The following is a 25,112-nucleotide window of genomic DNA, read 5'->3' as shown; positions in this document are numbered from 1 at the left end:
CCAGGTCTCCCACGCAGGTGCAGGGTCCCAAGGCTTTGGGCCATCCTCGACTGCTTTTCTAGGCCCCAAGCAGGCAGCTGGATGGGAAGTGGGGCCGCCAGGATTAGAACCGGCGCCTATATGGGATCCCGGTGCGTTCCAAGTGAGGATTTTAACGGCTAGGCCACCGCACTGGGCCTGGAAAACATTCTTTAAGTAAACTTCAAGTGCATACCCAATAAATGATGGACTTTACATAATTTTCCAGGCTGCTACAGTGGCATAACACGCTAATCCTCCACCTGTGGTGCTGGCATCCCATACAGGTGCCAGTCTGAGACCCAGCTGCTCCACTATGAATCCAGTTCCTTGCTTGTGACTTGAGAAAGCAGCACAGAAAGGCTTGAATCCTTGGGCCTTGGCATCCACATGAGAGACCCAGAAGGAGACTCCTGGCTCCTATCTTTGGATTAGATCAGCTCCAGTCCTTGTGGCCATTTGGGGAGTGAGCCAGAGGGTGGAAGATCTCTCTCTTTTCTTCTCTGTAAATCTGCCTTTCAAATTAAAAATAAATAAATCTTCAGAAAAAGACTTTCCATGAAATAGACAATAAATGATTCTTCGCATATACACACACACATATGGACTTGTAACAACTGTGAACACATAAAAAGTAAAACAAATCTACAATAGGTACAAATTATATACATTTATTAATAATTTTAAATAACACTCTTGTATAAATTCTTTCATATATTCAAATCATACACAAATTTAGAAATGCATCATGAAGCCTACTAGTACAGCTTATGTATGAGACATGTTTTTAACATTTGTGTTAGAATTTTAGTGACATAAATACATGTTTAATGTTTCAGAAACATTCCCTAATTGCTTGGGCTGGAATTTAACTGATTACAGAGTGCTTGTGCCTAGCATTGCAACCTGACTGTAAATCACGGCACTTCTGGGTTAACTTAGCTCCGAACCTCTGGGCTCCCATTCTAGTTCTGCCACTGCAGTTATTGCCTAGCATAAGAAACAAAAAAGCAAGCTTCCCAGATGCCTTTGAAAAAGCCACATTATCCGCTAACACGATGGGGCTCCATAACCATCAGCGTGCTGGTTATCACCTGGCATCTGCAGAGGCCTCATTCTGGCTGCTTTCCACCTGCCATCCTGGTCACTGGCTCAGGGTAGGGAGAATGCCCTCACACCCAACTCGTTTAAGCTCCTAAAGTCCTTACTAGCAAGAAGACGACAACAGACTATAAGCATTCTCTGGAGGCCTTTCTTTTTCTAACAGGTTACTCTGTTCCTTCTCTGTTTTCAGGTCCATGGGTATTGCTTTCAGGGTTCTTTTCCAGGAAACATTGTGGCTGAGAGCAGCCATGTAATTGGAGGCTTCTACAAATCCTGCCCCCTGTCCCCCTAAAAAGAAATCTCACTCCTCCAATCCCATAACTGCTCCGCCTACCTCTTTTAAAACCCAAGCAGCCCTGGGGCAGGGGGTGGGTGGGGACATCAAACATACAAGGTCATTTCTTAATAACAGAATCCTGAGTGGACAGAGAGGAGAGACAGAATGGACAAGGCCACTCCTAATACCACCTAAAGCACTGAAGTGTCAGAAACGCATATGGGCTGGCCAAATGGACAACATCAAGAGAAGAGTGCTAGTTCATAGCAGTTTTTGTCATTTCTCAAGATTCACAAAATAAACAGTTTCAAATCTTTAGACAAAAAACGGTTTCCAGGATGAGGCTTTGCGAAGACTGCTGGGGCCCACGGCAGCACACCGCAGTTCCCAGGGTCATGCCTTTAGAGGTGAAGGCTGCCTGGTGCGTTCCACAGAGCTGTCATGTCTGATATCAGTGGCAGATCATTTCAAGACGGGTTTATGCTTCACAGCAAAAGGCTGGGTCACACTAAAGGATCCGTCAAACAAATTTTAGGACCTTCACTTTACTTCTCTGTTGTAATAAATTAAGGACATGACCTAGGAGATGTTAACACGTACTTTAAGGGTAAATGTTTAATGCAATTTCATTTTTGCAGTAATTTTTCAAGGTTTGTTGCCAGAACTCTTCACAGAGTCAATACGACTTAGCTTCGGTTCTAGATTCTTTATTGAGCTAGCTCCTTTCAGCAAATGTTTGCCTCTCACCATCCTCAATCCTGTTTTCTGGCAGGGGCTGAACTGAGTGTCAGGGAGGAAGGTGGATCTACCACTTGGCGCAGTCTGTGCAGGCACAAGCAGCTTGGAGGGAGTAGGTCAGTTTAATAAAGCATAAATGGGCAGGTTTCGAACTTGTACTCTCTGTAGTACTATTCTGTGGTTCTTTCCACAAAGTCTTTCCAGTAGCTAAATGGCCTGGAACATGGTATTTAGTTTTTAAAATCTAGAAACATCCACAAATAGGACTCTTCTCCCAACTGTCTTAGGTACCCAGCCAGGCAATTTATGTGTTACTGTACATAAGCATCTGAGTCAGGAGTCTCGATCTCAAGCCCACTAATGCCACATGCTGTATTTGGTTTCGAACAAGACATTTAGCACCTTTGTGCCTCAGCCTTCTTGTCTGTCAAATGGAGATGATAATTCCTTCCTTGGGGGCCATGGTGAGGAACAAAGGACACACATGGGAAAGTCCTTTGCAAGCTACAAACAGTGACAGAAACACTGAATGATTCTAATGTCATGCAATCTCTAATTTCATGAATGATGGCAGGGCATGCTCGGGTCACCTTAGAGCCCTCGCCTACACATTTCCACAGCATCACCTCCAAATCCTGAGAGCACTGTAGGAGTCTCCCAAAGCCCAGGTTTTTCTCTAAGGAAGTTAGGCAAAAGGGTCACCTTGGATTTTCTAAGTCTAAGCTAACAAGGAGTCTACTGTTTCCTAACCATTTCACAGCTTGCTGTTCCTCTTAATAAATATCTGCATTGGACTTCGGGCCCCCTTGGCTGGCTCACCTAATCCGCAACCTGTCAGCCTCACAGGAGCTGAGGATAGCGAAGACCAACCACACACTCTCAACTGTGGAGCTGCCCTAGCTGGATGAGAAGCCGCACAAACATCATGGCAAGGGAGTGACAAGCTATATTCAAAGAAGAGGAAGTTTTTTAGTTTTGATGAGGGATAAAATATTTCACAAGAATGAAAACTAGGGACCCCCAAGTGGTGGGATGGCTTTTCTTTTGGAACTGAAATATTTCTATCCTTTGGAAGACTATCTTTTACATTCAGGGGTTAAAAAAAACCACCTTTTAATGAGAATATGGTTGCTTATCAATTGTATAAAATCTATGGAGTGGCTAGAGTTAACTTAGATGGGCATTTTTGAGAACGCAGCTTGTGTCCTAGCTTACAAGTTTTGACTTCAAAATCTATTGCTTGAATCTAACAGCAAGTCAAAGAGCATATAACTCTACTTTTAGACTGAGAAAAGAAAGATTGGAAACATTTAACTCTTAGAAGTTCCAACAATGTCCAAAGAGGGACTAAACATGAGTGATGTTCCCAGAGTCCCAGCTCTAGCAACACTGCTGTCTATTTTACAGTATTTTAACCACTCCCCGTTTTCTTTTTTACAATGCCATTAAACGCTGTACAAATAAATTCTAGATGATAAAATATGACATGATTTTTTTTACAAATAGATACAAATACAATGTTGACCAGATATCCTACATTAATTATATACATCTTACTCTAGAAGCAGGAATACTCCTTATGTTCAGACAATCTGCCATTCACACGGACACCCTGAGGAGGACCACTAGCTTCCTGCTCCCCATCCTTGCCTATGCTCTCTGCCTTTAGCTCATCCTGTGCTTCAATCTCCCCACCAGAGCATGAAACCTGGGAGAAAAAAATCAAGCCCTTCTAAAAATCTTCTTGGGACTATTCTGCCCCATTCCAGAACAATCAAGATTGTTTATAGTAATACAGCTGAGACTCCAGCTTTTTCTCAATGAAGTGTTGTTGTACAGCAAAATAAACTTAATCCCTGATCCTCCTTTTTGTTTCCTTAAAAAAAGAGAAAAAGCAAGTTTTGGGAAGGGAGACGAAGCCTTGCAGCACTCCTTTCCCTCCTCACATTCATCATCCTGGTACTTTTGGTTTGGTGAACATTTCTCCAAGAGTCTCCTTGAGGGTTAAAGCGGACTGGGGCCTGCACAGTTTGATTCAGCCTTTCCATGTTCCCACGTGATTTAGTACAAAAATATACTTTGCTTCGAATCCTTCATGATGATGAATGCTTCAGATTTCATGGGTAAACCAAGAGCAATAGATAGGCTAAGTGCATTAGGATTTGTATCTGAGCAGATCAGATCTGCCTTTGCCTTCTCAGTGAATTCTACCCAGGCTCGGTCTGGTCAGAGGCTGACGCAGTCTTAGTAAGCACTGTGGTTTACAATCCAGGAGGACAGTTCCAGTTTGTCAGGCTTTGTAGTTATGGATGGGTGTCGTCAGGGTCAGTTGCCCATTGGGAGCTACCTCATTGCCATCATCTTCCAATAGTCCCGATACATCTGCATTGGGAATGCTGTCATGGTAGCTGCTGAAACTGATATTGTCTTCTTTCAGCTCGATGGTCCAAAAGGGGGCATTGAGTTTCCGATTTTGGTACTCCCGGTACATGTACACAGCCCCTACAAATCCCATCAGCAGCACCACCACGATGATGATGACTGTCAAAATGATGATGTTAAACTGAGTCCATGATACATCAGCTAAAGCTGAAGTGCTGTTTTCAGAAGAGCTTACTGAAAAGATAGTCTGCAGGGTTGTGGGGGTAAAGGTACTGTTTAGAACAGGGGTGGGCACTGATGTGGTCAAAGAGGCATTGGAAACCAAAATGGTAGAAGCTTCAGGTGTTGGAACAATAACCGCTGAAAACAAAAACAGAGAATGAAATGTATCTGGTTTTGAGAAACAATAAAAGAAACACACACGGAATGGCTGCTGACGTGAGATGTTGACATGATGCTCCGCTTTAAGGTATGCAAGTCAAAAATAATTTCCAAAGAAACAGAGTGATGAACAGTTCTAGGAAGTTAACTTATTACATCTACGGATGTCCTTCAATATGTTTAATATCTATATTAAAATCTTTGGGAGAATTAAGCTTTCCATCTCTTACAGATACAGTAATATCAATTCCTACAAGGCAGTTAATATATCTTTATTGAGTCTAAAACACATAGTTAGGATGATAAATTTCAGTCATTTGAACTAAAAAAAAATGTATCTGATGGCATTTGATAACGGTAAATTTTTCCTCAGAGGAGGTGCAGGAAAAACTGTCTCTAATCAGATCTGAACAACACAATCTAAATGTCCAAAGTTGATGTCAGACAAGAGAGAAAGCAGCTTTTCTTTCACTCCATGAGTAGGAATTCTCCCTTTTTGAGGATTACAGCTATTTTGTAATTTAGGTCTCACGCTTTGTAATTCCATGACAGCACAGCCCAGTGGAAGAGTCAAAAGCTTTGGAATCAAGCAGAGCTATGTTGCTGTAGATAAGCCAGTCTTCTCACACCTGCAGGTTTCCTCCTCCGGAGAATGAGAACAATGTCTACCTTGCAGAGTTCTTGGGAAAGATGACATGCTATAAGGCATGATCACACTGAACGTGCGCAGTGCTTGGCACACGGTGCTCTATAAAATCACTAGGATCAGCATTATAATCCATTACCACAAACAGCCATATCAATTTATCCTAGTAACTGACAAGACAGAGCATCAGAGACCCGTCATGTGAGTATGGACACTAAATGTGTCTCACGTGGGAAAGAACTGAGTGACAGAGCTCACTTGGAGTCGTTTAGTCTTGAGCATGCAGCATATGGAAATCAAGCAAATGGCAGAAATGTTGCCACAGACCAACTGCTTGGCTTTTTCCTGAGCATCTGTTAGAATGGGAAGAATAATTTGCAGACCAGAATCTGGAATCTCTCTGTGGCCTAAGAAACTTGGAACATCCCTAACTATTCAAGAATTTTAAATAATTACTTTTTTTCTAATCCTTACTGAATGTCCCCATAGGGAACATTTTGGCATAAGCATAATCTTTTCTTTTAAAAATTTTCTTTTCAAAAATAAAAAAGAACATTATTATGATTTCCTCCAACATACATGGGGAAACTTGGGTTCCAAGTGAGGAAAGTTGTTACTCCAGTTTCTAAGCTGGAACTTCTAACCAGATTATAGGTCCTTACTTGAAAAGGATCTTTGAATCTTTGATGATCACTGGAAGTGATGAGAATAAAGGAAGCAAAAAGATAAAAGAGATGACAGGACTTTCAAATTAACACAAAAATAAAAATAGATGAAGGAAAATGGGAGGAAACTTTGTCTCACTGTCGCCAGTGACTTTGTCTTGGTCCTCACGCGTCTGGAGTGGCTTTGGGGAGTCGGGAGAGCAGCAGCAATGGAAGGAGACCTTTTCGGGCACATACCTGTCAGAACCTATTCCAGAAACTCCTCTGGTGGGAGTGGCAGGTGTTATAACGCTAAAGGCAGCTGTCCTGAAATGTTCAGTTAGGTTTAGGTATTAAATGTACAACCTTAGGAGAGGGTTTACCTTTCTTGATGCAGTTTCCCTCGAGGTCTTGAACATAACCTTCCAGGCAGTTCTCACACCAAAATCCCGTGGTATTATGGAGACAGTTGATGCACTCACCACTCTCGGGCTTGCAAATCTTTGGAGTTTTAATTGGGTCCACGTGGCCATGGCACTGGCATTTCACACAGATGCTGTCAGAATTGTAATAGCCATTTTCACACTGATTGCAGTTTGGGCCTGTGTAACCATCTTTACACTGGCTACATTTAGGTTCTGATTCACCTAATTCTAAAAAAAAGAACACGAAAATCACTTCATAAAATAATCATTCATAATGCAAAACAATTACTAATCCTGAAGGAGATTTATAAAACATTATCTCCTCTAAATCTTTTTTTTCAAGATTTATTTATTTTTATTAGAAATGCAGATTTACAAAGAGGCAGCAACACAGAGAGGAAGATCTTCCATCCACTGGTTCACTCCTTAAGTAGTTGCAATGGCCAGAGCTGAGCCAATCGGAAGCCAGGAACCTGGAGTTTCTTCTGGGTCTCCCACATGGGTTCAGAGTCCCAAAACTTTGGGCCATCCTTGACTGCTTTCCCAGCCCACAAGTAGGGAGCTGGATGGGAAGTGGAGCAGCCTGGACATGAACTGGCACCCATAGGGCTTCCCGGTGTGTGCAAGGTAATAATGTAGCTAATGAGTCATTACACGGCCCTCTCCTCTCAATCTTAGAGGCACATGGAGGGGCAGGTATGTATGGTACCCGGTAAAACTACCACCTGTGATGCTGGCATCTCATGATCGCTCCACTTCTATTTCAGCTTCCTGCTGAAGGCCTGGGAAAAACAGTGCAACATGTCCCAAAAATTTGGGTCCCTGGTATTCATGTGGGAGACCTGGACTAAGCTCTAGGTCTTCAGCCCAACCCCCATGATCACAGTGGCCAGCTCAGGAGTGAACCTGCACATGGAACATCTCTCTTTGTCTCTCTCTCCTTCTTTCTCTGTAACTCTTTCAAAATAATTTTTTTAAAAGAAACACATACGAAATAACCAAACTCATCATCTATATTTTATTTACTAACTTCCTAGAAAACTATAAAACTAATGAAGCCATTCAGAGAACTTGTTCAGACAGATAGCAAAAGCAATATGTTTACACTAGGAGTCCAAATTATTGTGGTAAACTGGCATTCTCATGCTTTTATTTTTAATTTCCTTCCTTCCTTGGAACAACAAAATCACCAGCATTTCAAAACTACTGAAACTACTTAACCGCTACCCTCAGAACACACTCCACATTGGAGACCCTGGGATGACATCAAATGGCCATCCCCCAGCCCTGGGTACTGATGAGGTTGGTTTGCTGGGAGCGGCTCTCTCCCCTTCTTTGCCTTCCTCCTTCAGATCTGTATTGAAGCAATTGTTTCATCCACTTTCCCCCCCTTACCTTGACCCTCCCACTCTAATCAGTGGTCACGTGGGCACACCTCCTTCCCAACTATGTAAACATCTCAAAAATAAAATAAACTTATAATAAGAAAAATAAATTTCCTTCCCTTTTGGACACGACAGATTAAGCAGAATATATGGTTTTGATAAAAATTCCTTCCATTTCTCTCCACCTTAAATGGTGATCCTTTCCAGACTTCAATTCTTCGTTTCTTCTCCTCACCCTGCGCATTCTCCATGAATGAGCTTAGCCACTGAAATGCTGACAATTGCAAAATGTGTATCTCTCGTCTGTATCCCTGTCCTACGTTTCAAACTGTATGCTAACTTCCGGTATGCCTGGATGCACAAACATCTCAAATAAAACCTGCTCAACACTGCCCTCGACCTTTGCCGCCGCCCCCCCCGCCAGTGTCCTGTGTTCCCCTCAACTCTCCTTTGTCACAGAGAGTAGTACCAACATCCGCCCACTTATGCCAGGCAAGAGGCAGCTTCCCTCTCAGTGCTCCTTCTCCCCATCTGCCTTCTCACCAGCTCTCAAGTCCTATCAGTTACAGCTCAGTAAGATCTGACCACTGGAGGTCTCTCCAATCCTACTGTAGCAATTATAGCTTCTCTTTTATTTTTAAAAAGATTTATTTATTTTTATTTGAAAGACAGATTTACAGAGAGAGAAGAAGGGAAAGAGATCAGTAATTGAAGCATCTTTCTACTCAGCATGTATTTTTTTTAACATTAATAATTCTAATTGGGCTACAAGTGGAGATGCAATGGTTAAAAACATACACTCTCTGCCTTGTAGAACCTACAGTCTCTGCAAAAGTCAGACAAGAACAAAAGATTCAAGCACAGTGTTTTTGTTAGGTATCATAATTCTCTAGAGAAAACTTCTAAATTTTAAACATCACATGAAAGTGAAGTTAACAATCATTTATAAAGCAATTTTCATATGCCCGGAGTTCAAAAGAAAAGATATTTTGGATGTCCCAAGGACTAACACGATTTTTTGTTTATAATTCCTGTAAAGCTATAAAGTCTTTTTTTTTTTTAAGATTTGTTTTTATTTTCATTGTGAAAGTCAGAAAGGAGAAAGAAGAGAATGATCTTCCATTCATTGATTCACTCCCCAAGTGGCCACAATGGCCAGAGCTCAGCTGACCTGACGCCAGGAGCCACGAGCCTCCTTCTGGCCAGTTCTCAAGAAGGTTCCTCATGATCCCTGCCCTCCTGGCACTCCCTCTTGTGCAGTGCCTCTTATAGTTAATTGGGTAGACATGTGTATTTCATAGACTGATTCAAAAATGGTGTTTTATGACTTCAGGTATGAGACTACAAAACACATGGCAATTTCAATCTCTCTTTCACATCACTTGTTTTTAGGGTAACAGGTATAGGATTGCTTTTTTTTTAAAGTTAGGGGTGACAAAATGTTCTAAAAGTAACTGACAATGGTTGGCAACATTATGTGAGTGTGTTTGTGTGTGCCTGTGTTTACTAAAAAAAAAATGAACCATACATTTTAAATAAATGGTAATTATTTCTCAATAAAGCTGTTATCTAAAGGGTAAGGAGAAAAAGAGGGTGGGAAAGAAGAATCCAAAGCAGACCACCCCAGGTAAGCAGAAATGACATGAAATAGGGAGTGCTCATTGTCTTAAGCCACTAACTTTAAGATAGAGGTTGAGGATCCTAATTAAAGAACTCAAAATTCTCCAAAATACAAAATATCCTGAGCACTGACATGGTGTCCTACGTGGAAAATTCTACATTTGATCTCATGAACAGATGAGACTGTAGTCAAAACACAAGTATACTGAAAACATGGTATAAAAATAATTTCAGGGTATGTATATACCAAAATGGATTCTGTCAATGAAATCCATAAGTGAATTGTGTTTAGACTTGGGTTCTATTGCTGAAATTTTTTGCATTAATTCAAATATTCCAAAATTTAATAAACTTATGGGTCTCAAGTATATCAGATAAGCAATACTTAACCTGTAATTGGTTACACATCAATAGATAATTCATAGGTGAGCTACATTAGTAAGACAAATCTATATTTGTAGGGCCAGTGTTATGGCACGAAAGATGAAGCTATAGCCTGTAATGCTGGCATTCCAGCACTGGCATAGGTTCATGTTCAATATGGGCAGGGGTTCATGTCCAGCTGCTCCACTTCCAAAACAGCTCCCTACTAATGGTCTGGGAGAAGCAGCACAAGGTGGTCCAAGTATTTGGCCCCCTGTGATCTGGATGAAGTACCTTGGAAGAATAATTAGTGAATGGTACCTGGAGGCAAGTTAGCAAAAATTGAGCTTTTGTGAATTACACAAAATTATATTGTGATTTCATATATATGATACATATATATGGATTACATTGTGAATTCCTTTCTTCCTAACTTCCTTCCACTTACAGCATCCATAACTTTATTTATCAATGTAATTTATACCTATTGATCACTGATTCACTGATACCCTCACCCCCGCACCTTGAAAACAAAGAGAAAGGTCTTACTTATGGTGCAGATTCCTGTGGATGTTACTGCAGAGCAAGGGCAGCGAAGACAGCCTGCGGTGGCATTAGGACTCTGATAAAATCCTTCTGCGCATTCTTCACACTGATCCCCTCGACTGTTCTCCTGGCAGTTAAAACATACACCTGAAAGAAACACATTATTTTTTAAAGATTCATTTATTTTTATTGGAAAGTCAGATTGGCAGAGAGAAGGAGAGAAAGAAAAAGATATTCCATCTGCTGGTTCACTCCCCAAGTGGCCACAAAGGCTGGAGCTGAGCCTACCCGAAGCCAGGAGCTAGGAGCTTCTTCTGGGTCTCGCACGTGAGTGAAGGAGCCCAAGGCTTTGGGCCATCCTCGACTGTTTTCCCAGGCCACATTCAAGGAGCTGGATGAGAAGTGGAACAGTCAGGATACAAACCAGCACCCATATGGGATCCTGGCACACACAAGGTGAAGACTTTGCCACCAGGCTATCGTGCTGGGCCCAAAACACATTATTTTTAAGTGACAGATGTATTTCTAAAGCACAGCAACTTTCAGAAATCAAGCTAGCAACAAAAAGGTTGTAAGAGTTACAGGAAAAGAGAAGTTATGGGAACTGCAAAAGTTTAGTTAATTCTCCATCTTATTTCTACATTGAGTTCTGTATTCCCTACTACACTGTGAGTTCTTCAGGGAAAGGCTGGGTACAAGATTACAGCTGGAATAAGCCCTCACATGGTTGACTGACCACATACTCAAAGCAGGCCAATTACAAGGAAAAAAAATCAATAAAATCAATAAAAATATATTATCTAAGGATAGATAAATTGTGGTATTTTCATAGTGAAAATCAATATGCACAAACATACATAAATCTTAAAAACATTGGTTAAAAAAGCAAAGTATAGATTTTAGAAACTTCTTGCAAAAATCTTTTTTTTCTTTTTAAAATTTTATTTTATTGGAAAGGCAGATATACAGAGAGGAGAGACAAAGAGGAAGATCCTCTGTCCGATTATTCACTCCCCAAGTGACTGCAACAGCCGGTGCTGTGCCGATCCAAAGCCAGGAACCAGGAACTTCTTTCCAGGTCTCCCACACAGGTGCAGGGTCCCAAGGCTTTGGGCCCTTCTTGACTGCTTTCCTAGGTCACAAGCAGGGAGCTGGATGGAAAGTGGAGCTGCCGGGATTAGAACCGGCGCCCATATAGGATCCTTGAGCGTTCAAGGCGAGGACCTTAACCATTATGCTATCACACCAGGCCCACAAAAAATATTAAAGCTGGAGATCATACTGTGGTCTAAGTGGTTAAGCCTTCCCTTGTGATGCCAGAATCCCATATTTATGCTGGTTTGAGTCCTGGCTGCTCTGCTTCCATCCCAGCACTGTAATAACTGGCCTGGGAAAGCAGCAGATGGCCTAAGTGCTTGGGCCTTGCCACTCATGGCTGAGAGACCCAGATCAAATTTCAGGTGGCCATCTGAGGAGCACAACCAGTGGATACAAGATTTCTCTTTCTCTGCAACTAATTAATGAACAAATCTTAAGAAAATTTTAAATTCAATACTTTAATACTAGGCAAGCAAACATCTAATATGGCAACAGATGGATGCATACAAATGTGAGCGTACTTCAAAAAGTCCAAGAAAAACTATAACTTAAAAATAAATTCATATATTTTTTTCATATTATATTTCTCATATAAGGCAATCTTCATGCAAAATACAGAATCAATCATGCATGAACACATAGTAACCTAAAAGAACTGTATAATAGAGACTATCATATTGAGATGTGAAGATACAATGCAGTATGCATCTCTACTTCCAGATCAAAGATGGACTCCCAATGAATCTGTTAACTATATCTTGACCACTGGTTACTAGAATTCTGTCATTACATACATTCTGTTTATACATACAATGACAGGACACACTTAAATAGCAGAATACTGGACCTATGACTGTCTTTCAAGGACTATACTATTGAATTAATATAGGGAAAATCAATGGAGGGAGGAAAATTGGGGATGAGGAGGGTAAATCTCTGAGCCTACGAAAATGTACCATAAAATTTTAAAAAATGTAAATAAATAAATAAACAGTTAAAAAAGATTAGATTCATCGTGTTAGAAAAAAATTTATATCCATACACATGAGAGATCTTTACAGCATTTATGAAGATACATGGTATGAAAAAAACAAGCAAGGATCTTTGATTTTTTTTTTTCACCAAAATGATCTCCTTCCACATTCCATGAACTTTCTGAAACACCTTTGTGCAGTAAACAGAAAACTGGCTGAGAGAGTATGGGGGGATTGTATGTTCTGCTTGCTTCTCTGGAGGAGAAAGATGGGACCAGGGAAGAAAACAAAGAAGACTCCAATTTTATTTGAAATTTTCTATTTTGAAAATTTAACTCTAAGAGGTGGTTAAGACACTGCTTGGGATACCCACATCCCATTTTAGGAGGCCTGGTTTCCAGGCCTGGCTCCACTGCTCAGGAATGATGGCTCAGGTGCTTGGCAGCCTGTGTGGGAGACCTGAATTGAGCTCTGAATTCCTGGCTGCTGCCTCCCCAGCCCTAGTTGTTGTAGGCATCTGGGAAGTGAAGCAGTGGGCAGAAGATTTCTCTGTCTCTCTCTGTTTTATCTCTTTGCCTTTCAAATAAAATGAAAACAAATAAATAAATAAGTAAAATTTATATGGTAACTATGTGAATATGCTTTCATTTGTTATTTAGAGAAATGGGTACCTGGATGTTTGTTATACTGTTCTTCATGGGTTTTCATATTTCATAGCCAAAATAAAAAACACTTAAATAACAGAGAAAATGCGAAGGAAAGAGGCAAGCAAAGTCACATGCTTAGTAATATTGCTGTGAGAGCTCTGTTAGAAAGGAGCTCACAGACCCTAAAGACAGGGAAGGCCAAGGGCCAGCACCACACGCATCCTTCCCCTGGGCTCCCAGGGTTCCACAGGACGCTCAGAACTACTACTACAGCAGGCAGTGAACAGATCAACACAGAAATCCAGCAGACGAGAAAACTGCAGAAGTTAAATACATTTCAATGACAACACTGTTCACAAAGGGGCTTATTTGATTTCTTTTCCTGACTAGTGAAATGTTCACAAAAAGGGGGAGAAGAAATGAGGTTGTGAAATGAAATGCCTGACAACTGGAGCAAGAGTTGAAAAACACAAAAAGATAAAAATATTTTTAACATACATGTTTAATCTCAATTCAAAATGACCAAGCAGATCCCTAACCTGTCCCTCAGTTACCAAGCTTCAGGAATTCACTGGGAAAGACAGCTTCAAAAGTTTATTATATGAACAGGTAATTTTGAATTAAACCAAACTCGTTTGTTAATATCACCTTAGATAATAATTTTTAAGGACCTGCTGTTCTATTTAATATTTCTCACACAGCAAAGAAAGTACTACTCACTCACACAGCAATAAGCACTTCAGTTATTGGTTTCTTTCAAGATCTCTTCTGCTTCGATTCCTCTTTAGCTGCAGATCTTTCTGACAATAAAGATAACTGAAGGGCCCAGCACAGTGGCCTAGCAGCTAAAGTCCTCGCCTTGAACGCCCCAGGATCCCATATAGGCGCCGGTTCCAATCCCGGCAGCTCCACTTCCCATCCAGCTCCCTGCTTGTGGCCTGGGAAAGCAGTCGAGGACGGCCCAAAGCTTTGGGACCCTGCACCCGCATGGGAGACCTGGAAGAGGTTCCAGGTTCCTGGCTTTGGATCAGCACAGCTCTGGCCGTTGTGCTCACTTGGGGAGTGAATCATCGGATGGAAGATCTTCCTCTCTGTCTCTCCTCCTCTCTGTATATCTGACTTTGCAATAAAATAAATAAATCTTAAAAAAAAAAGATAACTGACCTCAGACCAGAGAGGGTCTCCCCAATAAGTAGTTGGACTTGACTGGACTATAAGATGTTGGACTCTATACTTGGCATATGCTTGCTAAGAGGGAATCTCAACTGAACTTGAACTATGGTTACGAAACAAGGTGGAGGAACCCACCATGGGGGGAAATGTGGGGAGAATCCCAGTTTCTATGAAATTACAATACAGTGTAATTAATGAATAAATTTAATTTAAAAAAAGAAAACTGTAACAATTCAGATAGCTGAAATTGTGAATTTTAGCTCTAAAAACCAAACATTTTATAATATCGCAATGTTCTAAAAATTGGAAGAAAAAGTAAAAAATCCACAGTACAAGCAAAATCTCCACCTGCTGTCCTCCATTAAAAATGTTCAGTGGGCAGAATTTTGAGGAGAAAAAAAATCTGACAAAGCACTAAACTTTTATTAAAAAAAAAAGAAAGAAAATAAAAAAGCACCTCAAAGTAACTAACAATTCAGTGACAGAATTTAGAAGTTTACAGAAACACAATGTTCAATAATAGGTCCTTTGTGTATGACATGACAAGAAAAGGTCATGTTCAGAGGAAAAAACATGGAAAGAATTTTTGCAACTTAGGAACAGTCTTGTAAATAGTGAAGGCTGCTAAACTTCAACAAGGAACCTAAAATTTGAGTTTAGAAGAGGAGTATTAGAAAGTCTTCCTTAACACATACCTTGGCTGATGATACCTTTAACATAAAGGTTAAAACTAATAAAAGCAAGTCAATGATAAAAAAAAAAAAACACCAGGTCATGCTGCTATGCTTAGTTCAAGAATGCCAATATATACATTCTACTTTGAACACCTGCCTTCTATAATACTACGAGGGCACAACTTTTCTTATTTGGGACTTTTTACTAATCTAGGTAAGACGTAAAACCTTTTGTGGCTATCAAAATACATTTCACAAACCACATATATTCAAATGTTTTGTAAGTTTTTTTTTTTTAACATTTCTTTATTTTTATTGGAAAGGGAGATTTACAGAGAGAAGGAGAGACATAGAGAGACAGGCCTTCTATCTGCTGGCTCACTCCCCAGATGGCTGTAATGGCAAGAACTGAGCCAATCCAAAGCCGGGAGCCAGCAGCTTCTACTGGTCCCCCACCTGGGTACAGGGTGCCAAGGCTTTGGACCATCCTCCACTGTTTTTCTGGGCCACAAACAATGAGCTGGAAGAGAAGTGCAGTAGCCAGGACATGAACTGGTGCCCATATGAGATCTTATTCTTGTTGGTGGAGAATAAGTGGATTCAGCCATTGTGCTAGGCCAAAGGAATTTTTTTTAATGGAAGAATTTCTTATTTCAATTTTTAAACTATTTATCCTGCAATGAGAGTTTAATGAAAAAAACTGACCCTGCATAGTAAATATGCTATTTCAGAAGTCAAAATGGTGGCATAGGGTTAAAGTTGCCCCTTGCAATGCTAGCATCCCATACAGATGTTGGTTTGTGTCTTGGCTGTTCCATTTCTAATCCTGCTCATTGCTAAAGGCCTGGGAAAAGCATCTCAAGATGGCCCAAGTGTTTGGGCCCCTCCATTCATATGGGAGACACAGATGAAGTTCCTGATTCCTGGTCATTTCGATCATTTCGGAAATGAACCAGTAAATGGAAGATCTCTGTCTGTCTCTCCTCCCTTGGCTTTCAAATAAATAAACAAATTCTGACATAAAGAAGTAAAAGTGAATGCAAATATAAGACAATAAAATCTATCCTTAAATATTCATCACTTTTTATATTGCTTTAAAGATAGCTTATATCAGTTCCAAAAAAAGGAAAATTAATGAATAAATGAACACATCAAAGGTAGGCTAGTGGTTTTTCTACGACTGTGAACCCGAATGCCAATGGGAGTAACGAGGGACAAGCACCCTCTGAGTAACCTCTCCCAACTATCAAATTTTCAAATTGCCTCTGGTATGTACATATTACTTTTATTTTTATTATCTTGATTTTTTTATCACAAAAATTAAAACATTACACAACGTATTGTGTATTGTAAAACATTTTAAGAACTCAAATAATAATAAGCATTACATGTAGAAACAGTTATTTTTATAATAATATAAAGATCAGAACCTTTAAAATCTAACTTCAGTAGGAGTCAAAATATGAATTTGTTTTTCCAATAGCTTACAACTTTCCTCTGAGAGGAATAAAGCATAAGAAAAAAATGATATGGGATTCAATGTCAGATTTGAGTATCATTCCCCACTGACCTCTTACCAGCTATGTGACCTTCAACAAATAGTTTCTCTGAGTTTCAGCTTTCCTAATCTGTTGGATGGGATAATAATTCTGTGGGTACTGATATGATGTGACTATTTCAAGGGGTAAAGTACTATTCCATGACATATAGTGTTTTCTCCTTCCTGATTTATAAATTAAGGAAACTAAACTAGATGAGATGTTCCCTTTCAATCTAAATTTTGAGAAACTTCCCTTTTCAATAAATGCTCTGTAAAAGTTAGCTGAAATGCAGTGTTGTTCATTATGCTGGTAACCGTGTGAAACACAACACTGCCTTAAAGTTCACATTCTCTTTGCTGAAAAAAGGGGTAATTCATCCACAGGGAAAAAAATGGAGCAAAGAAAAACGAGGAAGAAGGGCAATGACTTCACATTCTTGGCCTGAGCATCTCAAAAATCTGGCCGGGGTAACCAACAAAATAACTGGTCAAAGAAAGGAATGCGTGGCTCCTTTTCCAAACAAATTTAAGACAAAATTTTGGAAAGATAAATTAGCGCCTATAAAAAGACTTTTTCTTCTTTCCTTATTTATTTTGCCATTTCATACTTTATACAAGAACATGTTAGGAACATACCAGTGTACTTTGTCTTCAGAAGAGACGTCTGACCTCTCTCTCTAGAAGGCAAACTTTAATCTGTCAAACTGGAAGAAGGTCAGTATGGAGCCCGAATAAGGGAGAGTTAGAGAGTCAAGTGTCACAGCATAAAAGTTCATGGAGGTCACAGTCAGAAATCTCTGTCTTACTCTGAGAGGGCTGATTATGCGGAGTCTGGACTGTGAGGACACAAGGAGGCACAAGGGAGTGACAGTGGCTTGAATAAGGATGACGTGACGAGGGCCATGAAGAGCAGAAGGAGCCAGGGTGGGTTCCAAAGACAGGGCTGATGGATGGGCAGCTGAACTGAAGAAAGACTCCGAAACGACTGGAAGGCTTTGTGACAGCAGCTGAGTAAATGAGGCCAGTTAGCAAAAGGAAGAACACTGGGGCAGAGCAAGCTTAGCTTACACGGTAAAATACATTATTCTGGATGTGTTAGGTTTATAATGCCAATTAAAGCACTTAAGTGAAGTTGTCTGTTGGATGCTTGAGTGTAAAACCATGGGAGAAATCAATGTGAATCTGACAACAGAAAGCACAAATATTGACGGCATTTAAATTAAATATCTCCCTTAACTTAGGCAGAAAATGTAAATGGAGAGGAGAACCTGATCAAGTTCTGAGGTGTAAGAAGATTCAGCAAAGCTGCCTGAGAAGGAAAAGACAGTTCTGTAGGAAGAAGACCAGGCGTACAGGACATCCTGAGGGAAGCAAGTCCTTGAGGTCAAATCAATTACTCACCATGGGACACTGCGACTACATGAAGGGGACTTAACTCTTAGAAAGAAACATACTGGGGCTGGCACAAGCTCCGACCTGCCCGGGTTCAGATCCCAGCTGCTCCACTTTGTAGCTCTGTGCTAGTGTGCCTGGGAAAGCAGAGAAAGATGCCCAAGTGCCTGGGCCCCTGACAGCCATGTGGGAGACCAGATGAAGCTCCTGCCTCATGGTTTTAGCCACCAGGTGGGTGCAGCCATGTGTGGACGGAATTAGTGGGTGGGAAGATCTGTCTCTCCATCTTTGAAGTTCTGTCATGCAAATTAACAAACCTTTATTTTCTGAAAAGATGTATCATAAAGTGAACAGAAAGTCAAAATTTTAAAACAGTTCATCTCCAGTCTCCATTTTAAAGGAAATCTATGCTCTAGAAAAACACAAAGAGAAAAAAAAAATCACTCTAAGAAATCCCCCATAAATTTTGAATAATTTTTTCCTATTCTTTTTCTTTCTTTCTAAAGCTTAGATTTTCTTTTTAAAGTAATATAATTACATGAAAGATAATGTTATGCCCTGGTTGTTTTACATTCTCATGATGTTAAATGTCAATCTTTACATTATTTTAATGACAACAATAATTACCATTTACTTATTATTAGAGCTACACAGAATTACTGCATTTAGTCTTCACAATAATCCATCAGCAGTTACTGTTTTTATCTCAAGTTTCTAGATGGAACAGATTAGACAACTCTGTCAGGACAAAGTCATCTGATTTTCCGTGCTGTTAACCACACAGTGCCAAGATGATGCTATTCACTTAATTACCAACTGCTAGAAATTGGATTATCTAATGTTTTTCAAATTATAACTACCACTGGGCCCGCACTGTTGTGGGCTAAGGAGTTGATTGGTGCTCGTTGGGCTGAGCAGGAACAGGAACTGGGCTTGTGGACAAAAACACCTAGACTAATTGGACTCATCTGTATCTAATATCCTGCTAAATGAGGATGTGTGAGGAGAGTATATAAGGGGAGGTGAAGGAGCAATAGAGACTTCGCAAAGACTTCCACCATCACTGGTCTCCTGTCCCTGCTTCATCCCCAGACCCTCGTCCTGTCCACGTTACTGGCTCTGCTGGTCAGAGCACAGCATGGTAGCATAGTGGCTAAAGTCCTCGCTTGGCACACCCAGGATCCCTAATGGATCCCAGGATGCTGCTTTGCTTTCCAACCAGCTCCCTGCCTGTAGCCTGGGAAAGCAGTCAAGGACAACCCAAAGCCTTGGGACCCTGCACTTGGGTGGGAGACCAGGAAGAGGTTCCAGGCTCCTGGCTTCGGATCAGCTTAGCTCTAGCTGTTGCAGGTATTTGAGGAGTGAATCATCGGATGGAAGATCTTCCTCTCTGTCTGTCCTCCTCTCTGTATATCTAACTTTCCAATAAAAATTAAAAAAAAATCTTTAAAAGAAAAAGCATTAATAATTCCACTGTGATGAGCATCTCTGAACATAAAGCTTTGTATAAATGTAGAATTAACTGTTTCCTTAGAATGGATTCCTAGAAACAGAATTATTGGATCAAAGTATTTTTAAGATTTGTGATGGCTACTATCAATTCCTTTTCCTATGTTAGGCAAAATCTATTTAACCACAAAGAAAGTATTTTGAAGGGCCCAGTGCTGTAGCCTGGGTGCCAGTTCTGATCTTCCCATCCAGCTCCCTGCTTGAGGCCTGAGAAAGCAGTTGAGGACAGCCCAAAGCCTTGGGACCCTGCACCCACATGGGAGGCCTGGAAGAGGCTCTGGGATCCTGGCTCCGGATCAGCTCAGCTTCAGCCATGAGGTCACTTGGGGAGTGAATCATCAGACGGAAGATCTTCCTCTCTGTCTCCCCTCCTATCTGTGTATCTGACTTTCCAATAAAAAAGAAATCTTAAAAAAGAAAAAAAAAGGAGTATTTTAAAAAATCAAGACTGAAAACATAGGCAGTGGCCACCAGAGGGCAACCATATCACAGCATTAGAGAACAAAATCTAATTTGACATAAAAGACTGGATTTATCCTGCGGTTTTAAATCCCCTGTATTTGCACGCCTTCATATTGGATTCCACTTGTACTATATTACAAAACATTGAAATCATTCATTTCTTTCATCGCTAGCAGCTCTTAGAAACCATAAGCATGGAAAGGATTTCTTGGCCTTAAATCATCTCCAGACTTCTTCCTCTGGGAGGTAGCATTTACTTGGTAGTAGAGACAGTTGCCTCACCACGTAGGAAAACCGTACAAGTATCGCGTGCCCACCGGCTGCGTCACTGGAGCACGCTGTAGGAAAAGTAAGAGAACAGCAGTGTAGAATGCTTCCTAGCGAGGCAGCCACTTCAATCAAGTCAGCTGAAGCTTCCCATCCGTGATCCAGTAGTGAAGTTCATCTTTCTTTTGTATGTTTTTCCATTCATTCTGTTCATTTACTCAACTAACAGAGTGCTTGCCATGTGCAGAGTTCCACACTAGCAATTATGTATGTCCTGGTAAATAAACTGACACTGTTTCTGTCCTCACCGACCTTCTGATGTGGTGAAGCAGCCTCACCATAGTCATCTTAGGTGACTCAAAATTATGGATGGATGGATGGATGGATGGATGGATGGATGGATGGATGGATGGATAGAAGATAGATAGATAGTGAGATAGATAGATACATAGATAGATAGATAGATAGATAGATAGATAGATAGAGGCTATGAAAAAAAACACAATATATGAAAGCATATGACAGGAGAATTTTCAACTAGCCTAGAGTGTCAGGAAATGCTTTCTAACGTAGCTGCTTTTAGTTGAAGACCATGAAGAAAGAGCATGACTTCCCAGGCCAGGGGAAGGGGTGAGGGTAGAGATGGATTATAAAGACCATCTGATGCTGGAGAAAGACAACATATGAGGGTGCCGGGGCCAGGGACAGAGCTTGTTTTTAGACTTAGAAGCCAGAATGACGTACAGAAAAGGAAAAGAACAGCCACAAAACACAACTGGCAAGCAGGCAAGAACAAGACCACGTGAAAGAGAAAATAACAAATTTTTTTTCCAAATTACTTTGCTTTTCTATGAATGATTCAAATGAAGAATCAGTGTTCAACACAGACCTTTCCCAGAGTACTTCCAACTTCAAACATTCTCTTATCCCATTCTCATAAAAACACTTGCAATTGTCAGATCAGGACGTCCTGATATTGTTTTGTTGGGGGTGGCAGGAATTACCAAGGAATATTTAAAATTCCTTTTGTTTTTAACAGTTTCACCATTTTTTTTTTTTTAACTCTGCTTGGGGTTTACTGAGCTTTCTGAATCTCGGGTTGATGTCTTCCATCAGTCTGGGAAGGCCTTGGTCAGCATTGCTTCAGATGCTGCTCTGATCCCTTCTTTTGGGCCCTACAGCTGTATTTGTATCACACCTTTTGGCTGTGTCCCACAAGTCTTCCATTATGTTTCCTTTAATGCCTTCTTGTTCACCTTTTTTATTATTGTTGCTAAAAGTCAACAAATATACCTTGGAGAGAAAACGGCTGGTAATCATCAGTTTACCCCAGAAGAGCTCCACCATTTCTGCAGTTGGAGTTTTCATAGTTATCCTTGCTTCTGTGGCTTTCCAAGTAGTATCCCTTTTTTAAAGATTTGTTTTTTGATTGGAAAGTCAGATACACAGAGAGGAGGGGAGACACAGAGGAAGATCTTCCTTCTGTTCATTCAGTCCCCAAGTGACCACAATGGCTGAAGCTGAGCCGATCTGAAGCCAGGATCCCAGAGCCTCTTCCAGGCCTCCCATGTGGGTGCAGGGTCCCAAGGTTTTGGACCATCCTCCAGTGTTTTCCCAGGCCACAGGCAAGGAGCTGAGTGAGAAGCAGGGCTGCCAGGATTAGAACCGGCACCCTCATGGGATCCTGGCTCAAGCAAATTGAGTACTTTAGCTGTGAGGCTACCACACCAGGCCCAGTAGTATCACTTTTTAACATTATGCATTTGTTTTTCAGATTAGTATAGCAATAGTTTGGCTTCCTGTGATCTATTACAGTCTACTTGGAAAAGAAAAGCCCTTATAAACTATTTAGGAAGAATAACCGACAGCTGGAAGTCTACACAATGAAAAGTACAATGGAAACTTACATGACAAAATTAACAAAAGCATGTACCTGTGGAGACATGGCAGCTGGTAGACCGGTTACTGCACTGACAGGGTGAACAGCCATCCTTACTAAAATTGTAATATCCATCTTGGCATCGGTTACATGTAGAGCCGGTGACACCCACTTTGCACTGGCAATTCCCAGAGCTGCAAACAAAGGCAGACAATGAACAAAAACAAATCAGTGTTAAAGTTCTCCTGCATTCAAAGCTCTTCTCCCATGAGACACCTCTATTGGCTCCTAAGAGATCTGTTGGCTTCACATTTTCTACATCAGACACTTCGATCCTAATTGTAAGCTGCTCTACATTCTTCCACTTCTGTAAGTCTTGTTTTTCTGGTTAGGTGGTTCTAGGCCTGAGCCAAAGCCTCAACACCAGAGCAGGCATGTTTCTTCCCAGTCCCAAGACCTCGCACAAGCACAGAATAGTGAACTTACAATCAACTGCTTTCACGTGTTACACTTTACTGGGGGAGTGACCTGAGTTCAGGGACCACATCTGAACTGTTTTGCTATCCAAGAAATCAAGTATAACATCTGGCACTTAATAACTTCTGGATAAGCACTCAATAAATATACAAACTGAATTTTAAAATTAGGTATTAAGAGAGTTTTTGCAAGGCGAAAGGCAGTAAGACAACGACCAGGATTATCAGAGAAGCTGTGTGCTTTCCCATCACATGCTCATTCTGGACCTCAGAGGGTTAAGCCTCGTCACCTGAGAGGATTTGGGCACCGGTATTGGATGGGAGATAATTTAAGTTAGAATTGCTTTCTAAAACAATGGTTTAGAGATTCAGCTCCTAATTAGTCTCTAGGGGGTTGTTAATTTCAGTTTACAAGTCCAAGCTAAAAATATAAACAGCTACAACACCTCCTGTGTGTATCAGTAAAAAAAAAATCTTCTATCACTTCTTTTACTTCTGTTTCTGCAATAAAAACAGAAATTCTAAACTGAGTGTTACTGGAACTTTGGGCTGAGTTTTGCAAAACGAAAGTAGAGCACCTTTCAGCCATGTGTATTCTACTTACATTATAAAAACCTATTGTTCTTTTGACTTTGAAATATGCCTCTCTGTTCATCAACCGCTGAGCTAGACAGTACGAATTTTGCTTTATATTTCTAAAAATCTATTTTGAGTAGTTAAAGCTTAAACTTAGTTCTCTCTCCCATATATCTTGTTTCTCTGTAATATGTATGGCAGGGGATGCCAAAAAGAGTGGAAAAACAGTTTCACATGAATACTCTTAGGACTTCTCTCAAATGAAACCATTCCAGAAAGGAAATGAGCCCAGGATCACGTACATAAGAAGTAACTACTGTATCTTAAGCCCTGTATCTTAGAAAATCACTCATCAAACTGTGTTTCTACTAACGCAGGCTGGCATAGTGAGTATGCAAGTTTTTGGCTAACAGATAGCATAAAACAGAAGCATCTGAAAACAGGAATAATAGTATCAGTGATAATAATTTTTAAATGAACCATCTTTTTTTCCCCCAGGATCTGTGTCAATATATATTCTTGGGGTGGGTTGTTTGGTGAAGTAGTTAAAGGTGCTACTTGGAGGCCAGACACCATGGCATAGCGGGCTAAGCTGCTGTCTTTGGCACTGGCATCTCATACGGGTACCAGTTTGAATTCCGGCTGCTCCATTTCTGATTCAGCTTCCTTGTCACCTGGAAAGGCATCTGTGGTCCCTGTACCACATGAGACACCCGAGGAAGCTCTTGGCTCCTGCCTTTGCATGGGCTCAGCTCTGGCTGTTGCAGCTGTTTGTGGAGTGAGCCAGCAGATGGAAGACCTCTCTGCCTCTACTTCTCTCTCTGTAACTCTACCTTTCAAATAAAAATAAAATATATCTTAAAAGAAAAAAAAAAGATGCTACTTGGGACACCCACATCCCATATTAGAGTGCCTTACTTTGGTCTCCAATTCCAATCCAGCTTTGTTTCAAATTTCAGCTTCCTGCTAATGTGTACCACAAGGCGGAGGGGATGGCTCAACTAACTGGGTCCCTGCCACCTACACGGCAGACCTGGGCCTTGGCTGCTCTAGGTATTTGGGGAGTAGATCAGTGGATGCAAGGTTTTTGTCTCTTAGCTCTCTGTCATTTAGAGAAAATGAAATCAAATAATATATTTTAAAATTAAAAGGCTATGTATTCTAATTCTAAAGTAATTCTATAAGATAGAAGTTACAATCTTAATTTCACTTTTGAAAAAATTCAGAGTTCAATTTACTGTTTGTAGTTAGTAACTGAGGTTACAGCTATAAAGAACCAGACTTTTATCACTGTACCATGCTACCCAGGTTACCAGTCTTACTCCAACATATTTAATGATGCAGCAAAGTAAACATGTTTATTGCATAGGAAGTTGAGGAATATCTTATGACTCAATAAGAAGGAAGCAGTCCTTTTAAGTAGCTCTATATCATCAAAAAATTACAAAGGATATATCTTTTAAAGAATGGTTAATACTTCATTAGCCAATTCCCAAGCCTTTTAAAATGTAAATCAAAATATGATTGCACCTCATTCTTCTAAAGACATTAGAGCATTCAGTATACAAAAGAATAAACAATTACTTTTAATGATGGTGTTTGCCTAATCCGCCAGCTGTGTGAAAAAGGTATTACCTTGGAATACATAATCACTAAATGATATCTAATAACTATAACATAGCCATATAGTTGCTATTTCTGCTTCACAAATCTGTTCTCGGCCCACAAAATACTGATTTAAGCAGGCATCCTTCTCCCTAGGGGAACTACTCCTTAGTTGATTTAAAAAAAACATGTCTTCATGAATTCTGACAAAGCAAATTACCAAGTCCACACTGCATTGTTTCACAGTATTCCTGGGTAGATTTTAACTAGGAAAGAAAGTCTCTCTCTCTCTCTCTCTCTCTCTCTCTCTC

General features: G+C 40.5%; 1 protein-coding gene across 1 annotated transcript in view; it reads right to left on the bottom strand.

The window, feature by feature from the left end:
- Positions 1-2,108: 2,108 nt before the first annotated feature.
- The window catches only part of MEGF9 (multiple EGF like domains 9), a 98,082-nt gene continuing 75,078 nt past the window's right edge, over positions 2,109-25,112 (bottom strand). Inside the window, exons 3-6 of the mRNA XM_004594956.2 lie at positions 22,199-22,338; positions 10,533-10,676; positions 6,574-6,843; positions 2,109-4,879 (exon numbers count right to left, since the gene is read on the bottom strand). Of these exons, the coding sequence (XP_004595013.2) occupies positions 4,428-4,879; positions 6,574-6,843; positions 10,533-10,676; positions 22,199-22,338 (1,006 nt within the window). The 3' untranslated portion in view covers positions 2,109-4,427. The remainder of the gene's footprint in view (positions 4,880-6,573; positions 6,844-10,532; positions 10,677-22,198; positions 22,339-25,112) is intronic.

Source organism: Ochotona princeps, chromosome 14, assembly GCF_030435755.1.
Source record: "Ochotona princeps isolate mOchPri1 chromosome 14, mOchPri1.hap1, whole genome shotgun sequence".
Classification (NCBI taxonomy): Eukaryota; Metazoa; Chordata; class Mammalia; order Lagomorpha; family Ochotonidae; genus Ochotona; species Ochotona princeps.
The sequence above is the reverse complement of the archived record's forward strand: the minus strand, read 5'-3'. Positions and strand labels throughout refer to the sequence as shown.